Source organism: Lissotriton helveticus, chromosome 4_1 (genome assembly GCF_964261635.1).
Source record: "Lissotriton helveticus chromosome 4_1, aLisHel1.1, whole genome shotgun sequence".
Taxonomy (NCBI): domain Eukaryota; kingdom Metazoa; phylum Chordata; class Amphibia; order Caudata; family Salamandridae; genus Lissotriton; species Lissotriton helveticus.
The window spans coordinates 656,832,942-656,848,640 of NC_136063.1; the positions used below are offsets into that span (position 1 = coordinate 656,832,942).

Here is a 15,699-nt window from a genome sequence, read left to right on the forward strand (position 1 = left end):
CCAAAAACAATGTGATTATCATCACGAAACAAACGAAACTATCACGCATGATCCCCTTAACTATACCTCAAGAAATAATACAGGAGGCAGAATATATCCTACAACCCCCTGCTCCACCAATATCACCTATAAAAACAGTTAAAACAGCTTCACTACGCTCATTAATGAGCATTTCTGGGACTATTGCAGAGGTAAGCTTATAAAAAGAAAGAAAATTATCACACACCCTTTTACACACACACTATATACCAAAAACTCTTGCACACAATACTTACCACTTTGACCGACTCTCACTCTTTGACCCACTCTCACTCTTTGACAGACTCTCTCTCTTTGACAGACTCTCTCTTTCACAGACTCTCTCTTTCACAGACTCTCTCTCTTTCACAGACTCTCTCTCTTTCACAGACTCTCTCTCTTTCACAGACTCTCTCTCTTTGACAGACTCTCTCTCTTTGACAGACTCTCTCTCTTTGACAGACTCTCTCTCTTTGACAGACTCTCTCTTTGACAGACTCTCTCTTTGACAGACTCTCTCTTTGACAGACTCTCTCTTTGACAGACTCTCTCTTTGACAGACTCTCTCTTTGACAGACTCTCTCTTTGACAGACTCTCTCTCTTTGACAGACTCTCTCTCTTTGACAGACTCTCTCTCTTTGACAGACTCTCTCTCTTTGACAGACTCTCTCTCTTTGACAGACTCTCTCTCTGACAGACTCTCTCTTTCACAGACTCTCTCTTTCACAGACTCTCTCTTTCACAGACTCTCTCTTTCACAGACTCTCTCTCTTTCACAGACTCTCTCTCTTTCACAGACTCTCTCTCTTTCACAGACTCTCTCTTTCACAGACTCTCTCTCTTTGACAGACTCTCTCTCTTTAACAGACTCTCTCTCTTTGACAGACTCTCTCTCTTTGACAGACTCTCTCTCTTTGACAGACTCTCTCTCTTTGACAGACTCTCTCTCTTTCACAGACTCTCTCTCTCTTTGACAGACTCTCTCTCTCTTTGACAGACTCTCTCTCTCTTTGAGAGACTCTCTCTCTCTTTGACAGACTCTCTCTCTCTGACAGACTCTCTCTCTCTGACAGACTCTCTCTCTCTTTGACAGACTCTCTCTTTGACAGACTCTCTCTCTCTGACAGACTCTCTCTCTCTTTGACAGACTCTTTCTCTCTTTGACACTCTCTCTCTTTGACAGACTCTCTCTCTCTTTGACGCTCTCTCTCTGACAGACTCTCAAACACTTTCGTACACACTCTTTCGCACACTCACACACTTTCACACACATTCTTTAACACACACATTCTGCTACAACACGCTCACACCAACTCTTTAACACCCACACTCTTACACACCAACACTGTAACATAATAAAAAAATTTTAATTACCAATTTTTTGTCTTACAGGAAGAAGAAACAAAAACAATTATTATTGCTGGCCAAGATACAAAACTTAAATCAATAACTGTGAAAGATACAACGGACTCAGTGAAAATAACTCTTTGGAGAGATGCCACAGACTTCCCCATAGAAATTGGATCCTACATAAAGATGACGCACCTGACAGTGCATGAATTTAGCAGCAATAAAATGTTAAACACAACAAGAAATACACAATTTCAAGTAAGTACAAATTATTAAACTATTAATAACTTGCTCTACTACTCAATCTATACTATTTACTTTTTAAAACACTATCAAACTCTATATTCACTAATTACAATTCACTCAAACTCTCTTCTAATACTCTCTATCTAAATCAATTAAGCTATACTACGTATTCTACTAATCACTACTATAAAACTCACTAATACTCTCCACTAATAAATCTACTACTCAATCTTAACTACTCTCTCTTTATTACTCGCACCATAAAAAAACACAATTACAGAAAAATAACATTCACTATTTCAAAATAACTTACTAAGAATGCCCAACTATCACTTACAAATATGACTTTAATACTTACACTTAAGTACACAATTTTGTCGTTTTCAAATTCTCTTTATACTACTACGCCAATAACTTCAATACTCCCAAAAATAATTAACAATGCACTAAAAAAAAAAACCACACTCTACTAATAACTCAAACTCAACTCACACTGCACTATTAACTATAATCACTATTTACAATACTCTTCTAAAACACAAAACTAGTACCTACTACTCACTATTTATTAATACGTATTTTTACTAAAGTACCTATAACATTACAAAACAGTCTCTAATCCTCTATTATACACACTATATTATACCTTTTCACTATCTTTACTCACATCTATCTTTTCTTAAACTATCTTCACTACTTATTAACATTATTTAAGCCTGCATATAACAAGAAATTTTTCCGTAGGTCAACACAAGAAAAAAAAAGGACTTCAAAAAAATGAAATTAACTAACTTCTTTTTCCTTCACAGAAAATACAACCACCAGAAGAAGAAATAAATATGACTATATATGGGATAGAAACTGCGCATCAGGAACACTGTACACTAAATGTACATATTGATAACGCCGAAAATTTACAATCAGTAGAAATAAATAACAATGTTCTACTGGACTTCTTCAATATACCAGCCGACATTGACGACATTCAAGAAGCTCTAATGCCTAGCTGGCCAAAAAATGTTAATGTCATTTTTCAAAACGGATACATACTAAAAATACATGAGTTGTAAAAAAGAACACAATACTTTACTGTAAATAGAAGTACAAAAAGAAGATATTCAAATTATGTTTCAGTAAAAAGGCTAAAAATACAGTATTTTAATTAACGTTTAATTTGCTTTCATACAATAATACTAAATATATTTACTTAAATACAATTTTTAAAGCTTTTTATCTTGTCTTTGCATTATTATTTACAGAGTACATAAGATATGTTACTGGCCAATTTTACTTTAAAAAGACTACAACAAATGCAATAATTCTATGTTCTATAGCAAATTGAGCAAAATGCATAAAATGTTACTGTGCACAATTTTTTTTTTTACAGAAGCTACACCACATGCACTCATTCTGTTCTGTAGCAAATTCATCTGTCTTATATCTTGTGAAAGAATGGGAAAATACAAACATCCCACATTCATTAGAACTGCTACTCCCGTGATAATGCTCATATACCTACACTTTCATCCATCCACCCATCATTCATCCCACCACCTTTTCATACATCTTTCATCCATGCAATATTTTAGCCACCCATACATCAGCCACGTTTTATTCCATTCGTCCACCCTTTTATTCTACCATGCATCCTTTCATCCACACTTTCATTCATCCACACTTGCATCTTTCCATCCATACTTTCTCAGCCACACTTCGATCCATCCACCCATCATATAGCCACCTACATTTTCACACATCCATTCATCATTCATGCAACATTTTTATTAATACATCCATCTAACATTTCATTCTACTAACAATACATTCACTCATTTTCAGCTTTACATCCATACATCCATCCTTTACGCATCCACCCTTCTATCCATCCACTCATCATTCGTCCACCCACCTTTTCAACAATACATCATTCATCCATGCAACATTTTCTACATCCATCTTAAAATGTCAGTCTCCAATATATATACACATCAACGCATCCATCCAGCAACACATCATTTATCCACCGACATTTTCAAAAATACATCAAACATCCATGCAACATTTTAACTATCCATACTTTCATTCTACCATCCATCCTTCATCCATCCAACGTTTCATCTATACATCCATCCACCCACACTTTCATCCACCCACCCATCATCACAACACATTTTCACACATCCATACGTCATTCATCCATGCAACATTTTATACATCCACCTTTTCTTACATCCGTCCTTCCGTCCACCCTTTTATCCTTCCATGCATCCTTTCATCCACACTTTTATTCATCCATCCTTCAGCCAGCCACACTTCCACCTTTCCATACATCCATCCTTTACTCATCCACCCTTCGATCCATACACCCATCATACAGCCACATAAATTTCCACACATCCATCCATCATTCATGCAACATTTTTTATAATACATTCATCTACCATTTCATTCTACTAACACTACATCCATCCACTTTCAGCTTTCCATCCAGACAGCCATCATTTACACATCCACCCTTCTATCCATTCACTCATCATTCGTCCAACAACTTTTTCAACAATCCATCAATCATTCATCCATGCAACATTTTCTACATCCATCTTAAAATTTAATTCCACAATCTATACACACATCAACACATCCATCCAGCCACACATTATTTATCCACCTAGCTTTTCACACATGCATCATACATCCATGCAACTTTAACTATCCATCCTTTCATTCTTCCATCCATCTTTCATACATCCTTCATCCATCCAACGTTTCATCTATACATCAATTCACCCACACTTTCATCCATCCACCCATCATTCATCACACCACCTTTACACACATCCATACATCATTCATCCATGCAACATTTTATACATCCATACAACCACCTTTTCTTTCATCCGTCCTTCCGTCCACCGTTTCATCCTTCCACGCATCCTTTCATCCATTCACTTTCAACAATACATCCTGCATCCATCCACTTTTTCATCCTTCCATCCATCCTTTACACATCCACACACCTTTTCACACATCCATCATTCATCCATGCAACATTTTATACCTCAATCTTCAGATTCTTCAGAACTTATGGGGTTTTTCAAACTAGTAAAGTCACTGTGTAATATTGTGCCTATGCATGGTTCTGTGTGGCATCCTCAAGTGCCTTATTGATGTTTTACAACAATACATGCAATCGCATTCTAAGACCTTCACATCATTGTATATGTTTAAAGAAGTTTCGAAGCAGCTGCCTGCATCCATCTAAAAGTGGCTTGTACAAGATATATTTTCATAAGTTGAAAAAAAGGACACAACACTTTACTGTAAATGGAAGTTAAAAAAACAGTTAAATTACGTTTCATAAAAAATGTAAAAGTATTTTCTGTAAAGTTTAATTTGCTTACATACAATAATAATAAATATATTTACTTAAATAACAAATTTAAACCTTATCTTGTCTTTGCATTATTATTTACAAAAAAAATAAATATGTTACTGTGCAAATTTAGTTTTAAAAAAAATACAACAAATGCACTCATTCTATGTTCTATAGCAAATTGATCAAAATGCCTAACTTATGTTACTGTGCAATACTTTTTTTTTAAAGAAGCTATACCACATGCACTCATTCTATGTTCTGTAGCAAATTCATCTGTCTTATACCTTCAGAAACAATGGTAAAAAAATATCCTACGTTCATTAGAAGTGCTACTCCAGTAATAATACTCACAACAAGATAAAAATTGTGAATACGATACATCATTCATCCTACCACATTTTCACACATCCATACATCATTTATCTATGCAACATTTTATCCATCCATACATCCACGCTTTCTTCCATCCTTCTTCCATCCACACTTTCATCCTTCCATGCATCTATTCATCCACACTTTCAACAATGCATCCTGCATCCCTCCACCCTTTCATCCTTCCATCCATACATCCATCCTTTCAACATCCACATTTCAATCCATCCAACAATCAATAATCCACCCACATTTTCACACATCCATTCATCCATGCAACTTTTAATACATCAATCTTCATATTCTTCAGAAGGTACCTTATTAATGTTTTACAACAATACATGCACTCACATTCTATGACCTTGACCTCCTTGTATATGGTGTTTCAGAAAATTTCTAAGCATCTGCCTGCAGCCATCTAAGAGTGGCTTCAATAACATATATTGTACACCATTGTATAGTTATAATATATTCTTCATAATAAAAAGTTACAAATAACTCTCCAAAGATTTATAGAACTCTAAGGGCTTACTATACATTGCCCAACAAGGGGACAGCTTTCTGTGTGTGAGCGGGGTGGCTCTAAGTGTGGAGGGGGCTTTGTAGGAGGTGACTCGCAGTTTATAGAAGAGGCTCACAGTCTGTGGAGGGAGCTCAAAGTGTGTGTGGGAGGGCTCGCAGTGTGGTGGTGCTCGCAGTGTGTGGGGGAAGGGCGCAGTGTGGGTGTGTGTTGGGGGCTCATTTGCAAAAGATAAAGCTAGTGCCATTGCAAATAACAATGCCATTTAGTTATGTTAAAAAAAAGGTCAAGAGCTTTGCCAACAGCTCAAACTTTAACAAAGGCAAAACCATTGCATTGTAAATGCTTGTTAAATACTGCCATATATTCACACAAGTAAGTCCAACATTAACATTAAACATCCTCATAACTTACTAGCGATACACCAAGAACACTTGTTATTGAAAAGTTTAGACCTTTGCAAGTCATAGCTTTTTTTTCAACAGATCACTGAAACGTGGTAAACCAAAACCAGGCAATGTTCGCGAAGAAACAGACTGATGAAATATGGTAGTTATATTTATTTTAAGGAGAGATTAACTGAGCACAGGAGTCATTGGACATGAGTGCAGTATTTCTCATCCCATTGCAAAGGAAGAGCAGTTACTCTGGTTGACATTGTTGAAAGGACCACAGAACATAAAACTCTGCCTCTGTAATGGAGGTTGAAGTGAGGTAGAACATCAGTAAAATAAAAACGCTAGTATCCATCTCCAATGAACCCTGCTGCTCAGTTTTATGGGAGGTATCCCAAAACAACCCCTTGCATGTTGCTAGTAGTATGCCCACATTACTCAATTTAAGTGAAATGGTTCAGAAGCAAACACAGGCGCGTAATCCCCAAAGAGTATCACCATAATTCTGCTCTGACATTAACATCCCCTTGCGCTTACATTTTCTCATACAAATGAACCTTTCCTACTACATGACAATGAAAACCCTCTCAAACGAATACTAATCTTTAGCACAACCCATAACTTAGTAACACTTGAGAACAAGGGAGTAGTCAGAAAATTAAAATATCCCCCACTTTGAACTAAAGGAGCAAGCACCAAATCACCAAGCAAGCAAAGCAAATCATCCAAGCATCTATCCATTCAGCCGTTTAACCACTGCCGATATTCACCACTTCACATTTACATTTTGACCTCCATTCATTCTTTCATCCATATGTCAATCTTTCACCATTATGTCCTTTGTTGATCCATCTGCTCATCCATATCCAAACCTATCCATCCATCTTCAAACCTACTCAAACTCATTCATTCGTCTATCCACACTTTCACTCTATCCTTTCTCCCTTTCACTCATGTATTCTCCTTTTCACTCATTCTTCCTTTCATGCAGCCATCTATACTTACACTCATCCATCCATTCACCCTTCTCTAATCAGCCATGCATCCTTTCATCAAACTATCCAGTCACCCTCCCTTTCACTCATCCATTCATACTTTCACTCATCCTTCCTTGAAGTCAAATTCTCATTCATACATCCATACTTTCACTCATCCATCCTTTCATCCACCCATCTATTCACTCATACAGCCGTGTTTTCACTCACTAATCCAGCCTTCTTTTCACTCACTCATCCATCCAGCCGAACGTCTATCCATCCATCTTTCATCTATCCGCACACCCACTCTTTCACTCATCCATCCATCCTTCTACTCACACATCCATCCTTTCACTCACATACTCACCAACGTTCCACATTAATTATGAGCCTTTATATGCTGACTTGCAGAAAGATGTCCATCAAGTAGCCCACCCCCACTGTAGCTGCTAAAGTGGGGGTTCAGGACACCCCTGCTTGAGAATACTGAAATTTGGATGATGGATGGAACCTTTAAGTCAACGCCCCATCCATTCTCCCAAACATACACTATTCATGCTAGCATAAACAACACAACTGTGCCAATAACACACTGCTTACTCCCTGACACACAATCCTTCAGATACACAGAATTTTTATAAGTAATCTTATCCAAAACTGTGAATAAAGGACCTAGGAAACTTATAGTTGATTTTGAATCACAGATCAGTAATACTATTATTAAAATGTACCAACCCCTAAATTCAAGGATTTATTTTCACTTTTTCGAGGCATATTGGCGAAAAATTAAAAAATCATCTATAGCTGAGGATTACATGTCAAACAGTAAACCACAATATGAGTTGAAAAAATTAACAGCTTTGTGTTTTATACCTCCTGAGTGTGTGGAAGAGTTTTACACATCTATTACAGAATCTGAAATCTTTACACAAATTGAGGAAAATTTGGCACCACTCCTAAATTACTTTGAGGACACTTGGATTGGCCATCTATGTGGGCCAGGTCACAGGAGGAAGCCAAGGTTTTCTATTGACTGGTGGAACTGTTACTCAACCTGATTAGAGGGAGCTGCAAAAACAAATAATGCCAAAAAGGGATGGCACAATTCATTTAACAAATCTATTGGAAGACCTCGCCCTAACCTTTATCATGTCCTGGAAATGTCGAAGAAAAAAACAAAGTTTTCAGGAAATGAGAATGGCACATTCATTGTCAGCTATTCTGATTCTTTGTATTTCTAAAAAAGTAAGGAAATGTCTGAGATACTATTGACAAAAATCCACAATTTCATTGAGGGGAGCTTCAGACTATCTAGATAATATTGCATACATCTTACAGTTCTAACATTAACTAACCACTTCCGTGCTGATGACGGAACCGCTCCGTCATCAGCCGCAGTAGCGCTGTGCTGGTGACGGAGCGGTTCCGTCATGGCCCGCCCGACGCGCCTGCGCGGCGCTGATTTCGCACCTGCGGGGCGCGTTCTATTGAGCGGGCGGGGCCATGACGGAACCGCTCCGTCATGAGCACAGCTCAACCGAGGCTGGTGACGGAGCGGTTCCGTCACCAGCATTGGCGCGCCGCGTGGCCCCCCGCCCCCTTAGAGCTGCGGCAAAATAGCCGCCGCAGCGAAGGTGCTAATAACCACTAGAATTACTCGCCTGTTTTTACCAACATTTACAAATTCAATTGGCATTTTTGAAAACATTTGTAAGAAAATTAAACAATAGTTTGTGTTCCTACCTGTAGCTGTCTTCTTTCTTCGACTCTAGTGATATTCATGAAACCTGTCACCAAGAGTCTTAAGTAATCCAATAATCCAAAAAGTGAAACTCAGTTCCAGTGGAAATGCCTACATGTATTTTTTAAATATCTCCTACATTCCTTTGATTGGCAATCCATAACAATGTTTTTTTTTTTAAATCCCAAAAAGAAATTTCCGGCGAAAGGCAGTTATTAAAAAATCTCAAAATAACATCCAATGTCCAAAACGAGATTCCAAAAAACACATCCTGCAGTAAACAATCATGAATCCTGAGTTTCTCCAGCAACAACATGGTCTTTGACTTCAAAAGTCACTAACTGGTAAAAAAACATGGCACTACAAATTCAAAATGTTGCTTATTTCCAATAGGTTTCAAAAAGTTATAACCATTTTGTTGTCCAACTTTATGTAAACCTACCTTGGAAAATAACCAACCATCCCAATGTTCACATATGAACACAACCTGCATGGGGTTGTAAAAGTAGTTAAAGCAACAATAAAATACTATTCTGTACTGTACAACATGTAACTACCTGCCCTGTTCACTCTTTACAACAAACTTAGCCACCAATATGTTTAAAAATATAAGTAAAATTTTCTTAACTGACAGCAGTTCTTCCTTGCATCGTATCCTGACAATTTGCCCCATTAATGTAAATAGGAAACCGTGGGAAAATAATAAAAAGATTATAGGAAAATTTGCTATGCACTATTTAAAATATATGTTGTTTTGTAAAAAGAAGCTATTTTTTTACTATGTTTTTTTTTTTAGATTTTCAAAAACGAATCAATATTTTAATTAATAAACCTGGTGTGGTTATCTTTCACATTGAAAATATTAAAAAGATTTTAATGTTCACAGAAATTACTGTTATTGTTGATTTGCTTTTATAAAACATTTTACATATTTTACAAGTATTTTTTTCTAATTAAAATTAATACCCCAGTATTAATTCACTACCCTCCCCAATACATCTGTATCCCTTGCCTCCCGTCCCTAATGGTTTGTGTTGTAGTTTTAGAAATATGTTTAATAAATAACAACAATATTAAATATCATAATAATTGACATTTAAAAATGAATACTCAGGTATCAAAATGAATACCTCAGTATTACTACACTTCTCTTCCCAATACCCCTGTACCCCCTGCATCCCATCCCCAAAGGTTTGTGTTGTAGTCTTAATTTGTTTTAAATATATACATCTAATAATAGATATCCTATGAATTAATGTTCAAACATGAATACTCAGGTATTCAAATTAACACCTGCCTATTATTACTCTTCCCCACCAAATATCCCTATATCCCTTACATCTCATCCTTAAAATGTTTTTGGGGAAATTGGAAATTGTTTTACTAAATGATTATTCTATAAATAAATATAACATATTTGGAAACCAGCATATTAAAACATAAACCTTACATGTATTTATATACTTACCTATGTACTTACCTAACAATGCATGAACCAATAATGCTTAGTAAAGGCATTGGTGGTAAATGCATATACCAATAATGCGTAATAAAGGCATTTGTAGTGAAGGTATATGCGTGGTAATGACATGCCTTGTAATGGCATATGAGTTGTAATGACTGCTTGGTGAGTGTTGTGTGTGGTAGAGACTGTGTGGTAATGGATGTTACCCAATTCAAAGCATCTGCTGAGGGTTTGCAGCTGCATTTTAAGGGAACCCTTCAACTAGTCCAACTCAAGTTTTTGTTTCTTTCCCCTTTCCATTTCAACTGTTCCTCGCCTGGTTTCTTCCCATCTTTCACAATCCATTATGTGTCGCATCACTGGCGTAATGAAAGTTGAGGGGGCCCCCCCCCTTCAAAGTACATGAAGGAGCTCCCATTCCTTATTTAATATGGAGCTCTCAGGCCTGAGTACTGTGCTGAGGGGCCCGTGCAGCTCGGGGGCTGCGGGGGGCTGTGTTACGCCACTGTTTCTCATCACATGGTGCTTGATGTAATTTGTACTGTTTATTTACTATTTAAAGACCTCTGTCTGGTTGGAGGCCACATCTCATCAAAGACATGTGTTTTTGCATGTTTCTTTGCTCCCTCCCTTTGTTGATTCTAACACTTCATCTTGGGTCTTCCCCTCCTGGATTCTAGACTCCTGGTTTTCTCCAACCCACCATGAGAAGGCTTTATCAGTAAGATGTACCTTTCACTTGCTGGTAGAATTGGTCTTCAAATGGAAAGACATTTCTGGTGAGACAGACCTCTAGGAGTTGAAGGATAAAATTAGTGGGGACTGTGTGTGGTTGGGGTCTTTGGTTAAGAATGAGCTCCATGACCAGTAGGGAGTCCATCTGTGGGATATTTGTGTACAGGGACTCGACGTCCAATGTACACAAAATCTCAAGGTTAGGATCAAAGGGATGATTTTCTATGAGATTGATCATGGACATACTGTTCCTGATGTAGCGTTCAGTGAGGGGAACAAAGTAATTGATAAAATGGTTGACATAATGCCCCAGGGGTTCCAAAATTGACCCACACCCAGACACAATGGGCCGACCTGGAGGTTTGTACAGGTTCCTGTGGCCCTTTGGTAATGTATAAATAACAGGTGTACAAGGAGATTTGGTGTTGAGGAATTGGTATTCATGTTTGCTGATAAAGCCCTGTTGAAGGCCATCATCAGTGATTTGTTTTATTAGGGTCTGAAGTTCCTTTGTCGGATTTGTGGATAACTTGCAATAATGGTCCGTATTGGACAGTTGGCGGTTGAGTTCCTCTCTGTAGTTGTTAATTTCTTGGAGCACAATGCCACCACCCTTGTCAGCGGGTTTAATCACCAGATTACTATTGGCTTTCCTTAATTTGAATCTGGTAGAAACTCCAATTCGCATGCCTCGAGTCACACACTTCGAGATAATTTTTCACTTTTACCGCGCTGAGCCACTGGAATTGCTATCTTTACTCCATATGAGTTTGGTAATACCTCAATCTTGCATGCCCTGAGTCACACGACTTTAATATCCCAAACTGTTCCGCATGTTGAACGTTTGTCAATATACCTTATAGCTGTCCCTGACTCTCCAGCATGGTAGTCCAATGGCAGTACCAAGCAACCACATCACGCTCTATCTACTACACCACACTCGCATATCCTATCACACCTCTGATGCCACTGTGATCAGAATTAATCACGCCGCACACCGATCACTTCTGCGGCTTAGACCGCCCAGTCACTTCATTACCCACACTAGCCCTTCGTATCTGTTTGTAACAGATAGTCTTGCATGCCAATCAGAACCCTCTGAATTGCTTGCTGCGTTGTCACCACTGACCCTTCCCTTGATTATATCGCTCCTAATTTTTCGTCTTTGCACTTTCCTTCCATACCTTGTTCCCCCAGGCTATTGAGGCTCTATTCAGGCATGCATTCAATGTCCTGATGAGGATCCGTTCATTCACTCAACGGATTGAAACGCCATTGACACCTTATACACACCTTATATGCCAAAAAACCTTTGTTTACTTCGCTGTAAAGGTGTTCTTTTGGGATTTGTTCTCATGATACTATTTATTTTCTATGTGTAACAAACCAAAAAAGCTTTGCCCGAGCCCCTTGTTGTTTGTTTTCTCCCTTGTTGTGTATTCCACTGGCTATGTAGGACACAGGCTTGTGTCCAATTTTATGTATTGTTGTGCATTATTGTTTATATTGCTTACAAGTAAATACTAGACCTCTGTCCGGATGGACAAGTCCACTAAATATAGAAACTATTGAGTCTATATTCATTACTTGGTTTCCTACCTTCTCTTTCTGGGGACCACTGTTGTTCAAAATAATTGATTCCCAAGGTCCCAGGTCGACTAGTTTGGGTACCCTTGTTGTTTCAGAATAAGGTATCTAAATGGTGTCACATGCCCTGGGTGATAGGAGGTGATTTCAATAACATATTGGACACGACATTGGACTAATCATTTCCACCTCTCTGGGGCACCTTAGCGCCTAGCAGGGCATCCGGTTGCGGTCTTTGGTGGCTGCCTCAGGCTTATGCAGACATATTAGCTCCCGCATTACTGGGTGTTTATGAAGAGGCCATACAACTAACCCAACTTCCTACCTCTATGTGCGAGGACACCTTGATCACTCTCCTAAAACCGGAAAGAGACCCCACTCTTATCAGCCACTAGGATCATTGAACGCAGATTATAAGATTCTGATAGGCCTGCTGGCTAGTAGCCTGGCAGAATGTATTCCCCAATTGGTGGATGAAGACCAAAATGGGTTTATATCAGACCAATCTACATCTCTTAACCTGTGTCGGTTATTCAAAATCATGCAATATGCACCTTCAACTTGGTCTAGGTCCGGCTGTATGGTGCAGAACCTGGAGAAGGCCTTTGACATGCTGAAATGGCCTTACGTGCTTGATGTCCTGCCCCGGTTTGGCTTGGGGCCATACTTCATTTTGCTAATAAAACTACAATATAGCAAACAGAAGGTGAGAGTCAAAACATATCACGTGCTATCGGAACCCATTTCGGTTTTCAGAGGCACACGTCAAGGCTGTCCCATCTCTCCTCTCCTTTTCTCATTAGCTATCGAACCATTGGCACTAGCTCTGCGGTCATTTGCAATCTCATGGGGCATCGAAATAGGTAAAGATACACATGCAATATCCCTCTACTCGGATGTTTTTCTTCTATATCTGCAAGATGTCTGGGGGTCCCTGACACTATCCGCTATATGTATCAACAAACCATTTTGCATTTCCTAAATAGCGAATTTTAAGGAATCGCTATTTAGGAAATGCAAAACGGTATGTATGTACAAAATCGCTTTCCAATAGCGATTCCTTAGCATTCCTAATTTGAGATTAGCAAATTGTCATTCGCAAATTACCCCTTCATTTCCATGGGCCAAGAGGCCCATAGGAATGAAAGTGCAATTTGCGATTAGCAATTTGCTGATCGCAAATTAGGGATTTTTCCAAGGGTGCAGGGGTGTCTCAAGAACACCCTGCTGCACCCCTGAAAAAGACATTTGGGGGCATATGGCGCACATACATGCCCTAAGGGCATGTATGGGCGTCATAGGGCACCTTTGGTTTTTTTCAAAAAAGCTTTTTGATAAGAATTCGCAAATTACCACCAACTAGAAGTTGGTGGTAATTTGCTAATCCTTAATGGCATTTTTTCCATAATATTTGTTTGATACATTGCATTTAAGGAATTGCAAAATTTGCAATTCCTTAAGTGCAATCGCAAAATAAGGATTAGCAAATTTTGCTAATCCTTATTTTGCATCAAACTTGTTTGATACATTCCATTTGTCTATTTAGCATTCGCAAAGACCGAAATTCGCAGAATTTCGGCCTTTGCGAATGCTAAATAGCTTGATACATATAGCGGTATATCCACTATACTCAGTCGCTTTGACTATCCTTCGGGACTGTGGGTTAATTGGGAAAAGTCCTGTCTGTTTCCATTTCTAATCAACACAACTGACTATAAGCTGGTCGTCAAGGACACCCCAGTTATCTGGCAGCCAAACATGTTCCGGTATTTGGGCATTAGGATATACCACAGTGATCGAGATTTCATGGAGGGAAACCTCACTAGGGTGCTTACCTCCCTGTCAACACAGATGTTTTTTTTGGAAGATGCTGGCTTTGTCAGAGGCAGGCAGGGTCTCAATTATTAGGATGATAGTGCTCCCCCACCTACTTTATTATTTTACAGACCTGCCGTTATATTTATCACCTTCATTTTTCAAGCCAATTGAACAAATGAGATGTAATCTTATATGTAACACCTCATGCTGCAGAGTTGCACTCACATAACTATACTTACCATCAGGCAATGGGGGGCTGGCCGTACCCAACCTAGAACACTATTACATAGCCTCCCAGCTGCAGTGAGGGGCCTGTTGGGTGTAGGGCAGGCATTTAGCAGACACAGTGGCAGGAGATGCATTGTGCCTGATACCTACTGTTCTTTCTATCTTCCACCCCTGTAGCAAAAAGAAAGGACTGTTCTCTATGTTTTGCAAGTGGTCTATCATTGCTTTCGCAGAGCGCTATTCCTCACCAGACGAGCAAAACCATATGCCCCAGCAATTCCCTTGTTTTGTGCACCCAGAGGATCCCGTACCACCACACAAGCTGATCTAGGAGACTGGCATAACGTAGGTATACATACATAAGGAAATCTGTACCTAGACGGAATGCTCTTACTGTACAACGAGCTGGTGAGAGCTGAAGGACTGCCCCCAGGACACTTTCTAATGCACGCTTCCTGGACCAGATCGTTGCAAAGCATATGGGGGGACATTACACAAGAATTACAGACAAAGATGGTACTCCAATAAATCCATGTCATGGGGAACGGCAGTCATCTCACTCATTGGTTTGCAGATGCACTACGCCTCCAAAGTGCCGTAGACCTGTCCCCATTACATACAGAATGGGAGACTGACTTAGTACGCACATGCATGGACACAGAATGGACCACAATACTAGCAAGCCCCGTACACGTCCCGCAAAACGCCATGTTTAAACTAATCCAATTTTATATAGTGCACAGAGTGTATCTTACCCCGGAAAAAAACAACTGTTACTTTCATAGGAACAACTCACACTGTCCCCAGTGCACCCACTTAGACTCAGATATTACACACACATGACAAAGCATCTGTCCGAATGCACTGAAT

General features: G+C 39.0%; 2 protein-coding genes across 2 annotated transcripts in view; one reads left to right on the forward strand and one right to left on the reverse strand.

Annotated features, from left to right (window-relative positions):
* Positions 1-15,699, reverse strand: part of RP1 (RP1 axonemal microtubule associated) — a 1,491,030-nt gene that overhangs the window by 487,581 nt on the left and 987,750 nt on the right. The window lies entirely within an intron of this gene.
* Positions 6-3,428, forward strand: LOC144828808 (uncharacterized). Its single transcript, XM_078687303.1, has 3 exons — positions 6-191; positions 1,412-1,627; positions 2,425-3,428. Exons 1-3 carry the CDS (start codon positions 48-50, stop codon positions 2,683-2,685), a joined length of 621 nt encoding a protein of 206 aa, XP_078543429.1. The 5' UTR covers positions 6-47; the 3' UTR covers positions 2,686-3,428.